Source organism: Lepus europaeus, chromosome 1 (genome assembly GCF_033115175.1).
Source record: "Lepus europaeus isolate LE1 chromosome 1, mLepTim1.pri, whole genome shotgun sequence".
NCBI classification, from domain to species: Eukaryota; Metazoa; Chordata; class Mammalia; order Lagomorpha; family Leporidae; genus Lepus; species Lepus europaeus.
Genome location: NC_084827.1, coordinates 82,940,121 through 82,959,992, shown reverse-complemented (window position 1 = coordinate 82,959,992; position 19,872 = coordinate 82,940,121). Strand labels below are relative to the sequence as shown.

General features: G+C 37.1%; 1 protein-coding gene across 1 annotated transcript in view; it reads left to right on the top strand.

The window, feature by feature from the left end:
- LRP1B (LDL receptor related protein 1B) overlaps window positions 1–19,872 on the top strand; it is a 2,136,850-nt gene that overhangs the window by 368,954 nt on the left and 1,748,024 nt on the right. The window contains exon 2 of the mRNA XM_062186250.1: window positions 15,618–15,740. Within this exon, the coding sequence (XP_062042234.1) occupies window positions 15,618–15,740 (123 nt within the window). The remainder of the gene's footprint in view (window positions 1–15,617; window positions 15,741–19,872) is intronic.

Here is a 19,872-nt window from a genome sequence, read left to right as displayed (position 1 = left end):
TCTCCTATCACATCAACTTTCTCATTTGGTATTTTGAAGTTTAGATATATGTCTATAAATGGGTAGCCAGTTTCATCATACTTTTTTCCCCCCAGAAGACTTGCAAACATTTTAAGCATTTATGTGATCATGGAGACAAAATAAAATGAGAACTTTCTTCACTCCATACTTTAATTTTGAAGGATGCTAAGGAAGGAAGGAAAGGAGATTCTTAACAAAATCATAATGGGTAAGCCTCTGGCGCTCCTACTCTCTTTGTTCTTCTTTAAAAAATTGTTTATTTGAAAGGTACAAAGACAAATAGAGGAGAGTGAGCTTCCATCTACTGATTCATTCTCCAGATGCTTACAACAACTAGGGCTGGTGTGTGCAGAAGTCAGGATCCTGGGAGAGAGTCCAGGACTCCTTCATGTGGAGCAGGGATCTAACCACTTGAAATTCCATCCCTACCTCCCAGAGTGCATTAGCAGACAGCTGGAGACAGAAGCTGAAGCTAGGACTCAAACCTAGTGCAGCTGAAGTGGAATCTAGGGTCTTGACTTGCATTTTAGCTCCCTGCTTCTTGTTCTAAATATTCCGTCTTTTTATCTGTGTTATCTCTTCACGATTGCTCCCATCTCCATGATTGAGTTCCCTTTATCTTTTATTCACAAATTTGTAAATAAATCTAAGGATTGCCTCTTCATAGTTGTTCCTTTCGAAGAGCTGAAACTAAAACACATGGAATTGTAGGTATCAGTAAGCAGGTGGGAAGATCTGAGAAGAAACCATTGCTATTTATTTTGGAAGAGTGTTAGTGCCATATTGCAATAGCTTCACAAAGAGTATGTGCCAGCAGTGTTTCTTAGTAGGTTTCTTTAGTGCAGCATCTGTAGTACAGACACTTGTATGAGTGAGGATGTTTGTGTTATGATGACTGAAGGTACCACTGCCACTTAATGCCTGGAAGCCAGAGGTGTGAAATATACTCTCAAAGGCAAAAATAAATAAATAAATAGCTATCAAAAGTCCGGTAATCCTTAGCTTAAGAAAAAATACATTATACAAAGTTATGAGATCAGAATTTTCATTAATCAAACACTACTGTATTTGTATTCTGTTGCTGGCTGAATGTTGCTGGCTGATGCTGAATGTTGCTGGCTGAAAGTCATTTAACTTTCCAAACAGTGTCAGCTGATTTGTAAGGTGGGAATAATACATTTTTGTGAGTGTACAAATTGTTTAATTTAATGTGTGGCACATATTGACTATGATTACTATTTATAGTGCTAATTGTTTTTATAACTCACAAAAAAGTTTTTCAAAATCTCCTCACTTATTATGATAAAGAGTAAGATGTCTGAGTGGTTACAAAAGGCATATAAAAAATACTGACTGTATTTAAGCATGACAAAGTGAATACCCAATCCCATCTCCAGCCTGTCCTCACATAGAAACTAAACTTCTGCTGTATGAGTACTTGATGTTCTTTCATGGTCATGTTTCCCCTTTGCCATTGTCCTTTTGGTTGGAATGCCATCCTCCACCTAAGCAATTTGACAATATTCTATTCTTTCAGTAAAATGCTTTTAAAAATATATATTTTCTGGGATGCTTCCCTGAGGTCTGCATCAGTTACTTCTGATTCAAAGTACAATGACCTGACACACTGTGACTGGATACTAAGGATATTTATTATTTATCTTAACACAATCTGAAGAAACTGATGGAAGGAAGGTAGGAGAGAGACTCCAAGGTAGACCGATGATATCATTCAAACCCAGGTGCTCATCGTCTTTCCACTTCATCACACGCACTGTGTTTGCCTTCATCCTGTAGCTTATGTTCATGTTATCAAGATGCCTGTGACACCCAAGACTTCAGGGACTCAATATGTAGAGCAAGTCAGAGGAGCTACTCCCCATACGCTCTTTGCTGCTGTTGTTCTTAATGGATGGGAAAACTACCCAGGAGAATCCTGGCAGACTCTCTACTCAGTGGCCACTAATTAACACTACCAACACGTTTATGCCCTAACTTCATACCAGGGACATACCAGGGAAGCAAGCATCTGGGCTTCTCTGCCTTCTTAGAAGCCAAAAATAGCTGTTGGGTGGGCAAATGACAGAATCTTTTCCACATCCTTGCCTCATCTCAATTTCCAACCTCAGCTCTGTCCCCAGTCTGAGCGGTTCCCTTTTTAGTGCTCTTCCAACAATACCCCAGAGAGATCTACATTAGCACCCACTTCATATTATTTTAAATATCTATATTTCTTTTGAAATTTTTATTTGTTTTCATTTTACTTGAAAGGCAAAGAGACAGAGAAAGAGAGAGAGAGAGAGAGATAGAGAGAGAACACCACATCTGTTAGCACACTGCCCAAGTACTCACAATAGTAGAGGCTACTTCAGGCTGAAGCCAGGACTCCTGAACCCAGTCTAGGTCTTTAATCTGAGTAGCAGAGATCCAACCACCTGAGCCATCACCTGCTGCCTCCCATGTTCACAGCAGTAAGAAGCTGGACCCAGAAGTGGAACTAAGACTCAAATCCAGTCACTCTAACATGGAGTGGGGGCATCCCAAATGGTGTCTTAGCAATGGTGCCACGCACCCATCCTATTACCCATATTTCTGTAACCCCATCTGGTCAACCATGAGCAACTGTGAGAGGAGACGCATTTGTCTGCATCATTCAATTTTCAGTTTCTACCTTGATCAGAGCAAATGTGTGTTAAACTGATACTGGCATTGTGGTATAAGCCACTGCCTGCAATTCCAGCATCCAGTATGGGCACTGATTCAAGTTCCAGCTGCTGCACTTCTGATCCAGCTCCCTGCTAATGCATGTGGAAAAGCAGCTTGAGGATGGCCCAAATGCTTGGGCCCTTGTAGCCATGTGGGAGACCTGGATGAAGCTCTGGCTTCTGGCTTTGGCCTGGCCCAGCAATAGATGTTACGGAAGGGAAATTTCTCTCTGCCTATTCTTCTCTCTCTGTAAGTGTGCCTTTCAAATAAATAATCTTTTAAAAAAAGAGTAAGTGTGTATTAAATAAATGAATGTTTATAGTCTTTAAAAACAGAAAAGAATAAATGATGACTGGATAATCTACTTTCAAATCAAAACAAGGTTTTGAGATAAGTAACATTATAGTTCTTGAATGCTCTTAATGGTTAAAACACAGCCTAACAGATAAGAAACATTTCATCATCCCGAAAAGAGTGAAAACCTAACCATCTGCTTCATATCTCACTGAGTCTGGAGATGAGGAAAAAAAAAAAAAAAAAGATGTGGATGTTGGTACCCCCTGGGAGATTGGATGAGAATCATACTGGATTTAAAGAATAGAACTTGTACGAAAATGTCAATAATTTAGGCTTTATATTTGACATCTGCAAAGGAGCCATGTCAAAATTTTATTCTTCCTTAACAAGGTAGTCTATGAAATCACCCTGCCAGTTCATTTCAGTGGGCTTTGGAGAAAGAGGAGGTAAAAAGAAATAGAACATTTCTACTGAAATTCCAGAAAAGAACACAGAATGGCAATGCCTTAGCCCAGTGATAATAGAAACTCAAATCAACAGTGTTAAACGTATCAGCTGTATTTCCTGAAAATATACCCTTTATCTCTTGGTAAATTAAGGACAAGGTTTTAGGTTTGGTGTGCCAAAAGAGGCCTTCAGAAAGTTCGTGAAAATTCACGTTATCTGTAATCCAATGTTCCCACTAATATTTTGAATTCTCTGTCTCTCTCCCTCTCTATATATACACACACACACACAAACACACACACAGACACACACATGTTCTTTTTTTGATAAAGAATCAGATCTAAACAGGTTTACACTGAATGCTTTATAATTTTCCATACAATTGCCTAAAAATCACAAGGAGCTTACCAGTATTTAAATTATCAAGGAGAAAACTCAACTTTCTCCTTGAGAATTAAATGTCAAATTGAGTTTGAAATGTTTACAGAGGTACTTTTCATTTGTTCATTATGATCAAAATGATAAATGAGCAAAGCTTCTTTGTGAGCAAAATGTACTTCTTTAAATTTTCAGTTTAATCCCTTTTTTTTGTAAGATGTTTTCAGAAATATTACTTGTCACTTGCAGCTCCAATAACACTTGGTGCTTAATAAGGCATAGGCTTATTGTGAATTTCATAACCAATATAAATCATTAAAATATTTAATTAATTACAATGTTGCAGCATACCTTATCACATTTTTATAAAAGAAAAATGTGTACACATGCATGTACATGCATACACAAAACATTTTCTATTCCATGTATTTTTCAGTCATGAGTTTGGGTTATTTGAGCATTTAAAATATTTTTAATGACACATTGCTATGTGCTTCTGCTGCTCATTATGCTGGCCCTTAGTCCCATGCCAATCAGCGTATGGTGAATGAAGCATTTTATATAGAGTTAGTGATTTAGGAGAAAAAGACCTTTAAGTTAATGGAAAATAATTTGCAGCTTGCTTGTTTTCTACTCATTTGATCAAACTTACATATGTGGTATCTCAGCTGTGACAGAAAACTGGGAGCTGCTTTTAATTTTCTTTTGCTGTTACAACAAATCCACACAAACTTAGTGACTTAAGGTTTGTTGTTTGTTTGTTTTTAAATAATACACTGTATGAAGTCAAAAGCCTGCACTGTCTCCACAGGGCTGAGGTCTTTGCATCTCTGGTGCTGATCTGTTTCCTTGCCCTTTCCAGCTCCTAGAGTGTGCCTGCATTCCTCTGCTTCTGTGTCACATCCGCTTTGCTCCTTTCCTAACTCATTCTTGTAAGAACCCTTGGGTTTGCTAGGGGACATTTGGATAAAATCGTCACCCCTCACCATCCTTCCTTTGCTAATACTTGTAAAGTTGCTTTTTCTAAGTCAGATGACTTGCTCACAGATTCCAGGAACCAGGATGTGGAACTCTGTCTGGTGTCAGTGTTCACCCTGGCAATTTTGTTTGTTTTTGTTGTTCAATTTCAAGTCATATTTTATGTGTCCCTCATTCAATCTTAGCTTCAAGGATGACTGAATTCTACGCTGACTTGCACATCAATTTTAAAACAAGTATATATATATATACCGTATGGGTGTGTGTACACATGTCTGTTGATCAATAGGTTTTGAAATTCTAAATTAAGTCTCAGTATGACATGTCTAAGCATGAAAATGAGAATTATTGATTACAAATTATATTGTGCTATTGAAACTAGGATACTGTTCTTGACCCCTTACTGCTCTTCCAATTCAAGCCTGTATAGACTTTTTAGGAAGGACAACAAAATTAATGAGATTATTGTATACCATAAGATATATTTTCAATAATCATCTATATTGAAAAGAAGATATATTTTATTTGCAAAATGAATCTCCCAAAATTAACCATTTTATGAACCTTGCCCCACCTCAGCCATCCCAAACACACATAATCTAAATATATTTATGTATTCCTATTAAGCAAAGACTTGAAATGGTAAGTTACCTTTTATCTTACAACTGAAATATTCCCAAAGAAATTATCTTTTAAAAAATTACTGCCATTAACTGACTTGGCTAAGTCACCATTGTATTATAAGAGTTTCATTTTCAGCATAATCTTTAAGAGACTCTGGAGGATAACACAGAATCTCCCTCAAGTCTAAATTTTAGTTTTCATGGGTGTTTTTCTTTCATACAGTACAATCCTTATCATTCAGGGCATTTTATTGTAGCCACAGGAAAACTTAATTTCATTTCAGTGATTAACTAAATAAGATTATGTCTCATTTTGAAAACAAACCAGAACACTGGTATTGCTTTGCCTTGCCTCTTTCAATTCTAACTACAAAGCTAATGTTTAATTATTTTTAGAAAATCTGATTCTTTTTTCATTCAAGGCTTCTTCTTAGTGCAAATATGAAGGCTGTAGCAGAATTCCTTACCCTCCAGGAGTTCGTCCTTAGTAGGAAGCATACATTGAACAACGTGCAACAAGAAGTCTTATTTTCATTGTTTTCATTGAAGTGTTATAGGACCATTGATAAAGAAAAGTTCAAGTCCGCTGACTAGAACTTTTTTAGATGGGCAAGGCATTCCAAGCAGAGGAATAAAACAAGAAAACATATACATGATACATTTAGGTAGAATAAATAGAACAGTTTGGAGATTTAAACCTGTTTGTTGAGTGGTGAACTGATAGTTGGTCAAAGTATTGGGAATGAAGTATTCAATCTTATTATGGATAACAATTTAAATGGAATCCTAAATAATTTGTTCTCCATCTACTTGTGTACATTTTTGAGGATTAAAATATTTCCTGGTAACTTGAAATATTATTTATAAACTTGAAATAACCAGCACATTTCCTTTACAAGGATTTTATCTTGAAGGCAAATTGGTAAAATTTTCTATAGGTCTCTGGAATTATTCTATTCCCCTGCCAATGAATTTGTTGCCTGTTACATGAGACCAAAAATATATAACCACATTTCTCTTTAGCAACTGTGAAGGATGTATTGTTCATAGAAATGGTGATAACCCACTATGTCCAAATTAGCAATTAGATACACAGATTAGTAATACATGTTGTGTATGCAATCTAAATACTAAAACCCAGGTCACAGAACTTCCTTATTCTTTAGATTGTTCGGGAACTTTTATTTATTCTTTAATTTACATTTTTTTAAAGATTTATTTATTTCAAAGTCAGAGTTAGATATATGGAGTGCCAGAGATGGAGAGAGAGAGAGAGAGAGAGAGAGAGAGATTCTTCATCTGCTGGTTCACTCCCCGGATGGCTGCAGTGGCCAGGAGCTTCTTCTGGGTCTCCCATGTGGGTGTTAGGGGCCCAAACACTTGTGCCATCTTCCACTGCTTTTCCCGAGCTGGTTGCAGGGAGTTGGATCAGAAGTGGAGCAACCAGCACACAAACCACTGCCTCTATGGGATGCCGGCATCAAAGACACTGGGCTAACCCTGGTTGGCCACAGCTCTGGCCCCTATTAACCTGCCTTTTTTTTTTTTTTTTTTTTTTTTTTTTAGTTTACAGGCAATGCCCCCCTCCTCTTCCCTCTCCGGTTCCCAGTCTTGTTTTTTACTAAGATCTATTTTCATTTAACTTTATATACAGAAGATTAACTTTAGGTAAAGAGTTCAGCACTTTGTACGAGGGAGAAAAAGAAAGAGAAAGAGAAAGAAAAAAACAAAACAAAACAAACAAGCAAACAGCACTAAAAACAAAAAAAATTAAAAAAAAAAAAAAATAAGAACCAAAGCTGTTCCTCAACAGTCCAGAGAAGGGCTGTTCAAAGTCATTGCATCTCGATGGTAATTTCATTTTCTGTATTTTGGAGGGAAATGCAATTTTTTTTTAAAGATTTATTTTATTTATTTGAAAGACAGAGTTACAGAGAGAGGTAGAGACAGAGAGAGAGGTCTTCCATCTGCTGGTTCAATCCCCAGATGGCCACAATGGCTGGAGCTGCGCCAAACTGGAGCCAGGAGCCAGGAGCCTCTTCCGGGTCTCCCAAGTGGGTGCAGTGGCCCAAGGACTTGGACTATTTTCTACTGCCATCCCAGGCCATAGCAGAGAGCCGGATAGCAAGAGGAGTAGTCGGGACCAGACCTGGCACCCACATGGGATGCCGGCGCTTCAGGCAAGGGTGTTAACTCGCCGTGCCACAGTGCAGGCCCAGAAACTTAATTAACTTTAAAGAGGAAACCAAGAACTTTCAAATGTGAATCTTCCTAACATGGATATTATTTATCCTTTACTTCTAATTTTCATTTAGCTGCCAGATTTCATCATTTGTATTTTCTTTATGCCCTGTTATGCTTTAAACAGGCAGACAATCAACCTGTGGTAAACTAATATTTCCATTGGTATAGCAAGTCAGCTTTTAAGGGAAATGACGCAGGTTATTTAATAAATTAACCAAGGACTTAAAGCTACATAATTATTCAACAGATCTTTATTGTTAATATTTATTTCCATATTTGACTTTCAATAGTTCCTTTTTTCCTAAATGATTAAAATTAGCAGTTCAGGGCCTGGCTTTATAGCACAATAGGTTAAGCTACCCCCTCTGACGTTGGCATTCCCGTATGAGAATGTCATCCTACTTCCGATCCAGCTCCCTGATAAAACACCTGAGAAGGCACTGTTTCAAGTACTAAGGTACTAAGTACTGTTTCAAGTACTTAGGTCCCTGCCACTACATTGGAGACCCAGATGGAGTTCCAGTTTCCTGGCTTTGGCCTGACACAGCCCGGCCTTTGCAGCCATTTGAGGAGTGAACTAGTGGAAGGAAGGTGTCTCTCTGTGACTCTGCCTTTCAAATACATAAAAGTAAACCTTAAATAAATTTAAAAATTAGCAGTTCATTTTGATTTTAAAATGAGAAAATATAAATTAGCTATTCTGTGGCAACTCATGTATATCTAATCTTTCAGCTAATACAATATCAAACTTCCAAAGATATTTAAAATTTCTATTAAAGTAAGTAATTAGATGTTTTCATATGAGTATAGAGGATTAACATACTAAGCTTTCCTCATGCCAGGATGATCCAAACTCTGTAAACTCTCTATACAGGCTGTGGTTGCCTTAATTTTTTCATTTTTTTTTTATTGCAAACGTCTACTACTATAAAGAGATATACATGATACTAGCTTTGATCTTCTTTAGGCATGGGAATACAACTGCATTCACATCCCCATAAGCTTCTTGTCTTAGTTACATTGTAAAACACTACATTTCATACAATAGTAAGATATTTAAAATGCGATAAATTTGACTGTCTCAGAAGTGTGTGATGAAGTATAATAGGATAAATGGAAAACGTATATACATACAACCTTATTTAGCTTCCGATTCAAGAATCTCACTTTAGCAGATATATAGTTTAAATAATCCTTTCAAATTGCTATAAATTCATTTATTTGAATCCTATTATCAAAGCTTTTACATAGTGACCTTGGGATGGAATAGTTGCTTGAAAAATATGTGAGTAATAGCAAGCTATTCTTAACTGCTATTTCCTAGAGTGATAATATAAAACTGTCCTCCAAACTGCAACAATGGAATTGCCTGTAATGATTGGAGCTTGCTTAGCAAGCTTATTAGGTAAATCCCCTTAAGTCTATTTTACTCCTAAGGGGTGGGAAAAGTTAATTTTGAGTCCTGCTGGATTTATTTATATGTCTAAATACAAAGGTACTTTAAAAAGTCATAAAAATGCATCAAAAGATATGTTTAATTTTGATGCAAAAGAATTTTTGAAATCCATGCAAATAAGGAGTCCTAAAATGGGGAAAAACGTGTACTATGAAAAAGGTATGTTGGCCGGCGCTGTGGCTCAATAGGCTAATCCTCCGCCTGTGGCACCAGCACCCCGGGTTCTAGTTCCAGTTGGGGCGCCTGATTCTGTCCCGATTGCTCCTCTTCCAGGCCAGCTCTCTGCTGTGGCCCGGGAGTGCAGTGAAGGATGGCCCAAGTGCTTGGGCCCTGCACCTGCATGGGAGACCAGGAGAAGCACCTGGCTCCTGGCTTTGGATCAGCGCGGTGTGCAGGCCGCAGCACGACAGCCACAGTGGCCATTGAGGGGTGAACCATTGGGAAAAAAAGGAAGACCTTTCTCTCTGTCTCTTTCTCTCACTGTCCACTCTGTCTGTCAAAAAACAATAAATAAATTAGATTAGCTGGAAACTTGAATCAGAAATAGAGCCAGAACCTGAACCCAGGTAAATTCATATGGCATGTGGATATCCTGACTGCCATCTTGCCATTGCAGCAAATGCCCACCCTAGAGAGTTCAATACATTTATACAATGTATAATGATCAAATTAGGGTAATTGGCATATCCAACACTTCAAAAATTAATTTTTTATTTTTTAAAGATTTTATTTATTTATTTGAGAGGTAGAGTTACAGACAGAGAGGGAGAGACAGAGAGAAAGGTTTTCCATTTGCTGGTTTATTCCCCAAATGGCCACAACTGCTGGAGCTGTCTGGGCTGATCTGAAGCCAGGTTCCAGGAGCTTCTTCCTGGTCTCCGATGCAGGTACAGGGGCCTAAGCACTTGGGCCATCTTCCAGTGATTTCCCAGGCCACAAATAGAGAGATGGATTGGAAGTGGAACAGCTGGGACTCGAACAGGCACTTAAATGGGATCTGGTGCTGCAGGAAGATGCTTAGCCTACTGTACCACAATGCCTGCTCCCAAAACATTTATTATATCTCTGTTTGGGTGGGAACATTGAAAATCTACTATGCTAGCTATTTTGAATTATACAATTAATTATTTCCAACCACATCTACCTTACTGTGATAAAGAACATTAGAAAGTATTCCCCCTATCCAAATTCACTGCTATACTTATGTTCTATCATCTCTTCATCTCTCTAGCCCTCCCCACATTCCTAATCTCTGGTAATCACAAGGCTTCTTTCTGCTTCTATGAGATCAACTGTTTTTATTTGTTTGTTTATGTTCATATATAAGTGAGAACAAGCACTATTTATATTTCTGTGTCTGGCTTATCTCACTTTACACAGGGTACTCCAAGCTCATCCATGTTGTTGTAAGTGGCAGTATTTCATTTTTTAGTGCTAAATAATATTCCATTGTATGTATATTATATTTTCTTTATTCCTTCATCTTTTTATAAAGTTTTTTTTAATGAATACAAATTTCATAGGTACAGCTTTAAAAATATAGAGGTTCTTCTCCCTATATCCACCCTCCCACCACCACTCCCATCCTACCTCTTACCCCTCTCCCATCCCCATCTTCATTAAGATTACTTTTTAATTAACTTTATATACAGAAGACCAACTCTATACTAAGTAAAGATTTCCACAATTTACACCCACACAGTCACACAAAGTATAATGTTAGAAGAAAACAAGTTATACCATTAATTCTCATAGTACAACTCATTAAAGCAGAGGTCCTACATGGGGAGTAAGTGCACAGTGACTCCTGTTGTTGATTTAACAACTGACCATCTTATTTATGACATTGGTAATCACCTGAGGCTCTTGACATGAGCTGCCAAGGCTATGGAAGCCTTTTGAGTCCACAAACTCCATCAGTATTCAGACAGGGCCATAATCAACATGGAAGTTCTCTTCTCCCTCAGGAAAAAGCACATCCTTCTTTGATGGCCTCTTCTTTCCACTGGGTCTCACGCACAGAGATCTTTCATGTAGATCATATTTTTGCCACAGTATCTTGGCTTTCCATGCCTGAAATGCTCTCATGGGCTTTTCAGCCAGATCCAAATGCTTTAAGGGCTGATTCTGAGGTCAGAATGCTGTTTAGAGCATTTATAATTCTATGAGTCTGCTGTGTGGCTTGATTTCCATGTCGGAACGTTCTATCCTTTTTAATTAAATTTATTGTTTTTTTTTTTTTTTTTGACAGGCAGAGTGGATAGTGAGAGAGAGAGAGACAGAGAGAAAGGTCTTCCTTTTTGCCGTTGGTTCATCCTCCAATGGCCGCCGTGGCCGGCGCACCGCGCTGATCCAAAGCCAGGAGCCAGGTGCTTCTCCTGGTCTCCCATGCGGGTGCAGGGCCCAAGGACTTGGGCCATCCTCCATTGCCTTCCCGGGCCATAGCAGAGAGCTGGCCTGGAAGAGGGGCAACTGGGATAGAATCTGGCACCCTGACCAGGACTAGAACCCGGTGTGCTGGCGCCGCAAGGCAGAGGATTAGCCTGTTAAGTCACAGCGCCGGCCAAATTTATTGTTAGTACCAGACACTTGGTCTTATTTATGTGATCCCTTTAAAACTTAAATGTATCTATATGGTCAATTATACACTTAATATGATCACTTTAACACATAACATGGCATTAGTACCACCCACCTTAATGGTACTTGGGGTCCCATGGCAAGTGTTTAGCTTTACCCTTATGGGTAAGTCTGTGGGAATGTGTGTCCTGAACTGTGCAGCTCCTCCCTCTCTTATTCCCATTATTATTTTTTACTGGGATCTATTTTTAATTGGATTTATGCACCTATGAATGAGTCCATGTTTATTGCCCCTATTAGCTATAATGAATAGTGCTGCAATAATCATCGGAGTACAGATAAGTCTTTGGCATATCAATTTCTTTTTCTTGGGATATACAAGCATGCATAGTTTGCAAAATTCTTTAAAACAAAGTCAGTTTATCTTTTAATTACGTCTTCTGTGATCTTTTTGAAGTACCCCTGTATAAGCAGTAGTGGAGTTGCTGGATTATAAAGCAGTTCTGTTTCAAGTTTGGAGAAATATCCATCCCCTTTTCCATAACTGTCCCAGTATACATTCCCTCCAAAAGTGTATGACAGTTAACCTTTCTCTGCATTCTGTCAGGCATTGGTTATTTTTTTTATCTTTTTGGATAAAAGACATTATAATTGGAATGACATATCTCATAATCTTTTGATTTGTTTCTTTATGATGATATTTTGAACATTTTCCTATGTACTTGTTTGCCAATCATATAACTTATTGTGAGGAATTTTGAATAAGCTTATTGCCCATTTTAAAATTAAAATAGATTAAAATAGATTATTATTTTTGTATTATTGAATTATTGATTTCCTTATATATCCAGGCTATTAATCCCTTGTCAAGTGTATAGTTCACAAATTCTTTCTCCCTCTTTGTCATTTCTTCCATCAATCCTGATAGTTTCTGTGGCTTTAATATAATCTTGTTTTTCAATTTTTGCTTTTGTTGCCTGTGCTTTTGGAGCCACACCCAGAAAAAAAACAAAATTGCCTACACTGTTTATCTGAAGTATTTTCAGAAAATACAGAAATATTTTTGATATTTACCTTGTTTCAGGTCTTGCATTTATCTACAATTTATTTGGGGTTGATTTTTGTAAATAGTGAGGGGTAGGATCTAATTTTGTTTCTTTGTGTATGAATACTCAGCCCAAGCTATTATTTGTATTTTTTTCCATCTGTTTTACCTGTACTGTGTCCTTTAAGCATTATTTAGGCTGTGTTGGCACAAGTAGTCTACTAGATCCTTGAAAAAAATACTGAATTCTAAATCTTTGATATTTTTGTACCAACTCTATGATACAGAGTAAGTTCAAGAAATTTAATGTTTGAATACAACAACATAGGACAGACATTTCACTCGAAATTACAATGCTGCATAGCATGCGTAACACCAGCCTGGGTCTGATTCCCAGCTCTCTCATGTCCTCTAATGCATTCCTTGAAAGGCACTGGTAATAGCTCAAGTGGTTGGATTCTTGTCATCAATGTTGGGACACTTGGATCAAGTTCCTTACTTCAGGCATTTAGAGAGTGAATCAGCAGATGGGAGCTTGCTTCCTCTCTCTGTTTTTGAAAGAAATATATAAACTACAAAAACAACAGTTATGGTGTGGTGATGAGTGTGATGTTCATGGAAAAGTAATGGAAAAATATAATAGGTTTGATAAAATAATATGAGCCCATCAGGTAATATCTATAGTTTGAAAATGGAAAATGTTAATACTATGCACAATTCTTAGCTTTAAGATGTGTTTGTGTTTGTAGTGAAAATTTATTGAGCACTGTACTGCTGGCGTGGTAGCAAGGAAGTGATTGAAGGAGAGAAAGGAAAGACCCATTGTGTTTTATGAAATCTGAGATACCATTGAATGTAAGATACATCATCTTGTTTTTTGATAGGAAAAAATGCCAATTTGGCTATAGATACTTAGGATTTTAATTTGATTTTTTTTACTTAAAAATCATTTAGACCTATTTAATGAAAGATTTACTTTACCTTAAAATATTCTTGAATGAGGTATGATATTGTGACGTAGTGGGTAAACCCACCGCCGGCAACACTAGCATCCCATATGGGTGCAGTTTTGTCCTGGTTGCTCCACTTCTGATCCAGTTCCCTATTAATGGCCTGGGAAAACAGCAAAAGATTGTCCAAGTGTTTGGGCTCCTGTTACCCACATGGTAGACCTGAAAGAAGCTGCTGGCTTTGGCCTGGCCCAACCCTGGTCATTGCAGATAGCTGGGGAGTGAACCAGCAGATGGAAGATCTCTTTCCATCTGTCTCTCCATCTCTCTCTGTACTCTGACCTTCAACTAAATAAATAAATCTTTTTAAAAAACTATTATATGTACATAATAAAATTACAAGTTAAATAAATTCGCTACAGTATTCCTAATATTCCACATTCACAGGCCATTAATTATAAGAAATACCCTTATTTCAGACTTGTTGAAAAAGAATGATTTTTTTTTTCAAATAGACTCACAGTATATAAGTAAACATATTGTGAAAAATCTACAACTGGTGAGTTTATGGGTAGGGCTTAAGGAAAGACGATGGATCAAAGATATTTTGAAACCGTGGAAGGATATAGACTTTTTTGACTTGACGGAACACCAAAATTAGAAAAAAGCTTCATGGGGTTTGCATTTGGTGCAGAGGTTAAGCTACTGCTTGAGACACCTATATCCCCCACTGGAATGCCTGGTTTAAGTCTTAGCTACTCTGCATTTGCAGCTCCCTGGGAAGTAGCAGGTAATGGCTAGAGTAACTGGGTCCCTGCCACTCATGTGGGAGACCATGATAGAGTTCCAGGCTCCTAGCTTCAGCTGGGCCAGCCCTAGCTACTGTGGACATTTGGGAAGTGCACCATATATGGAAAATCTCTATAGGCCTGCCTCTCTGTCTCTTTCTGCCTTTCAAATTATATGGAATTTTTGTAAGATTTTATTTTTTATTGAGAGGTGAGTTACAGAAAGGGAGAGACAGAGAGAAAGATTTTTCATCAACTGGTTCATTCCACAAATGGCCACAACAGCTGGAGCTGGACTAATCTGAAGCCAGGAGCCAGGATGTTCTTCTGAGTCTCCCATGTGGGTGCTTGGGCCATCCTCCACTGCTTTCCTAGGCCATAGCAGATGGCTGGATCAGAACAGGAGCAGCTGGGACTTGAACCTGTGCCCATATGGTATGCTGGCACTGCAGGTGGCAGCTTAGCCCACTATACCTCAGTGCTGGCCTCCTGCCTTTCAAATTAAATGAAAATAAATATTTCTTAAAAGAAAAAAAAAGCTTTTTGGGAGTTTATTATCACTTTTACTCTACAGTAGCAGAAACTGTCACCTTGGAGTCATCATGAAAAAAAAAAAGAAAATACTGTGATATTATGTATTCAGTTCATCAGAATGTATGGTTAAGAAATGAACACTAAGAGATAGTGCATAATTACAATTTTAACTCATTACTGAGTTTGATTTCTCCTAGTGCAGAGATGGGAACTAGGATATCTCTATCTATCAGTCACTAGTTGGATTGCTGTGCAACATAAAACTCATTGGCTGGAATATCTATATACTGTATTTGCTAATGATAAAGCCTCTAGCCTCTAACCATTTCCAAAGCAGACTATGACCCTACGATGGATATATTAAATATACAATGAATATATATAGTATATTAAAAAGTGTGCTTGAAATAAGGGGCTAAAATTAAGAAAAATGATTGGTTTAGCTTATCAGAAAACTTGAATCATGTTCATATATCTTTTATGTATTGCTTTGTCACATTTCATCTTTGTACTGCACTGTGTTCATGTTCAGATCATTCATATTTTATTTCAAAACATTTTCATTTTCAGATCTACAGTTGTGTGATCCTGGTGAATTTCTTTGCCGTGATCACATGACTTGCATCTCGCAGAGCTGGCTGTGTGATGGGGACCCTGACTGCCCTGATGATTCAGATGAGTCTTTAGATACCTGTGAGTAGCAAGGCTCTCATGCATTCAGATTTACCTTTTATGTGAAACTAAATGTCACTTGTTTTCATGGATGACTGTGATCCTAGTTGGCTCTTTTATCTCCGAAATAAGAAACTTGAAACCTTCCAGCTCGGGTTGCTCTGTATATGATTGACAGCATATATGCAATTTTGTAAGGTGAATTAACCTATGAAGGAGAAAAAAAATGCAAGGAAATTATTTTATTGTGATTGCATTAATGGTATAAAAATATGACTTGATGAGAAAAAAATCCATAAAACATAGCAAAAGAATTAGACCTTATCTAATAATTTCTCTCATAGGTTTTGATACATAGGAAAATAATTAAGGAATATTAAGGAAATCAAGCTTTATTTCTCATATTATTTCTATTAATATTTTATAGGTCTACACATATTATTGAGCATATTTTTTGTACATACCAGAAAAATAAATCCTTTGCCCATCCTTCCATTGAGGATCTTTGTCTTTATAACATTAGAATCATTTTTTGTGGATCCTGATTGTAATTGTATTATGGTAACTTGCAGTTTACTGAGTGCTTTGCCCATTTTTGAAATACCACTATAAGAAAATCATTAGTATTAATATGAAATTAGCTAAATATGGCACACTTAAACTTTCCACTTGCAATAAGGAATATGAACAGGTTCCCTAAATTTTGATATTGATATTTCTAGCACTTGTAGTGTCCATCTGTGCTCCTCATGTAGCGAGCACGCAGGCATAGTGATCTACAGGAGGAGTAAGAACCTGTGTAGTTAATGGAACCACACAATAAAGAAAAAACTATTTTTCTAGCTGGGTATTTGAATCTGCATAATATATTTAAATGTACATTTAATCAGAATATTCCAGATAAAAGACTTAAGTAGATATCATTTGAAATCTGGACAGGCATTGAAAAGTAGCTTTATGAAAAATATCAGGCTTTTTCAAATTTAAATTTCTTAACTTAGATGTTCACATTATTATTTAATCACAATTTATAATGTTTGCTTTGTGATTTCATATGTATTCTTCACTGATCTATGTCAAATTATACCATCATTTTAAATTATATGAATGCATACATTTGATGTGAATGATAAAGAGTAGAAATAGATACTCTTGAAGGCTGACTCTTGGAAAGGATAATGTTGTGCTCAATATGTAAGCAAAACTGTGTTATCTTTGATTTAAAGACAAAGTATGTTGTATCTACAAAATATTAAACGAAAACAGCTGATTCAATATAGTTATTTTCTTAAATCCACTTAGCCTTTAAAATGATAGAAACACTAATCTATCATAGGGTTTTTTATGACATTGTGAAAGCTCTGAAATGAGAAAACTCTAACAGGAAATAAATGTATATTGTTGAAGAAGAAGAAAACTTTACTTGTAAAACCCTAATTGAACTGTTTTTGGAGACGGACACACATAGAGAAAAGCAAGAAATCCTGTAAACTAAATTAAGTTTAGGTCTTTGGGGATCTGAAATTTCAGTGAATTCATGTTTCCTTCCTAATCTGTGTTTGTTTAGGCCACAGCTCTAGAAGTATTCTCCAGTATCCAGTAGGAGTTAGATTTCAGGAACAGCAATACACACACAGAAACATACAGGTGCCTGAGTTATCACTGAGCTGATTGCATGTTGGGACGTGTTATTTGAAAGAAGAAATTGGAAAAATATAATGATTTATAACATTAACATTAGGTATAAAATGATTCTTTAGCCATAAAAATGAAAATCTTCATTTCTGCCCATGGTTTGTGATCATTTTTCAATTATCCAAGTAATGAAGAACATCTTTAGGTCCTATGAGGCAATGAGGATATAAAATCACCATCTTTCTACTCATTACTTTCAATTCTGAGTTGTTTGTACAATATGTGCTGAGAATGAATGTGGAGAGAGGAAATGTTTATTTGCGGAATGAATCTTGGGACCACCTGTGGCAAGGAAGTCCTCCTGAAAGGCAACTTTTATTGAGAGATATACAAAATGTAATTCCTTCTAGGGTTTTCTGTTGAATGCTACATGATACTTCCTTTCCAACAATCAGCTTCAGCTGATGTATGATATTTTTGGGGAACCTGAAAACTTAAAACTCAGTTCTTCCTTTTCAAGTAGGGAAAGTATTAGTCATACAGTTGTTTCCTTCTTACCTATTTCTGGGTGCCATGATCCTTCAGGAAGTCATTTAGAGTTCTTCTATTACAGATCATGTGTCAGCAGAATGAATCATTAACAAAGACAGGGGAATAAACTTGACCTCATGAGAGGTCACATTTGCAACCCAGATAGTTGTGATTATTTGTGCATTGACTCAACTCTGTTCTGTCTTTTAGGAGAGATCCATGCAATTTTTCTGTGAAAGGACCAGATAGTACATAGTTTCGATTCACAGGTTCATAGACACGTGTTGTGTATTTTTTTAAAATGCGTTTGTTTTAGAAGCTCTTAAAGTAGAAAAAAAATCTCTCATTTTACAGTCAATATAAAAATAGGGCATAGGTCCTATTTGGCCAAAAGGCTATAGTTTGCCTGATTCCTGTTGCAGTGTAATTGCAATAGAACTATATATGCTATACAGTTGTAAAAAGCGTGTTTGTAAGCAGGAGCTGCCACCCCTAGCAGTGCCATAACCCACACTAGTGAATGCATGTAACATAGAGCTTTGTGTGCTACTCATGCTAAACTGAGGCAATAGAGCATGATCTCCAAAAGTTAATTTTTCTTCTATTTTTACAAAGCACCTTATTGTCTAGGATTGAATTTGACTACATGTTACAGACACTCAATCAAATAAGATTTTACTTCTCTCATATAAAATGTGGCAGAAGTGGACAATTTAGAATTGATGGGACAACTCCAGAGTGACACCTGGCTTCTACCCTTCTGCACTGTCATCCCTAGCATGTAGTTATCTGTCTTATACCACACTAAGGCTGATCCACCTTCTCCTGGCCATGTCAGCTGAGTCGCACTGATTGTCAGGAAAACAATAGCTTTGACAGAAAGGAAACTCAATATATTTCTGCTTCAATCTCCTTGGCCAGAACTGGTCATATGGCACATGACACAATGAGTTTGCTCATCAGGACCCATTCTACTAGGAAAGAGAAAGAGGAGAGGAGGTATTGGGCAGCCAATGGCTGGAGAGGTTCCACAACATTCCTTCATGCATCTTTCTCATTCTGTTCTTGACAGGTGGCATGCGCAGTGCGTGATCAGGGTTTCTGAATCCCAACTGCTGAATTCCAAAGCTCAGTTCATAAATGTCTTTGTTCCTGAGCAACTAAGTTAACCTTTCTGTACGCTTCTTTTCCTATCTATGTAGTTGAAATGATAGTATCTGCCTGACAGTGATGTGCTTAAAATAGATTTAAATTTGTACATGTTCCATAGTGAGACCCCTTTCCATCCTGCCTTGATCTGTTTTGCAGATGTCCAGGCTCTAGTGAAGTACCTTACCTTGAGGATCTTTTGACAGAATCACCAACTGTCCTCCCTTGGAAGATCCCCCCCCCCCATTCACATTCAAAATCTCACTAAAATTCAGTTTCACATCCTAAAGATGTGGCTGAGAAGAGGTTTTATCTACCACATAAAGCCATCTAAGCTGGGAACAGTTTTTAATAATTAGCTATATCAAATTCAACTACTAGAACAAATTTGTTGTGGACATTATTTTGGAACAGGTGATTTTTTTTTCTAGGAACTCATCCAAAAACATCATTTTGACTAATTGGCTAACATTAAAATTGTGTGGATAAAAAACACATTAGTAAAACTACATTAACTAATGCTGCAGTACTGAAATACAGACTTTACAGGTATTTTTTTGAATGAGTAAATGGAGTTTGTGATCCTTCTGCGCCTAAGTCAGCTGCTTGTCAAGAAAGCAGGGTTTACATTTCCTTAGATCTAGCCTCTTTTTATGAATCTAGAGGTAAAGAAGAGTCCAATTCCTAAGAAGACCCCTCAGGCCACCTAATTTAACTATATGGTATCCTTTGAAAATCATAGAAGGCCATACCATCAGGGTTGTTTCACACTGTCTCTGGGAGTGATCAGTCCTAATTGAACGATGCAGTAAAAATAACAAGTCTCCTGAGTATTAGG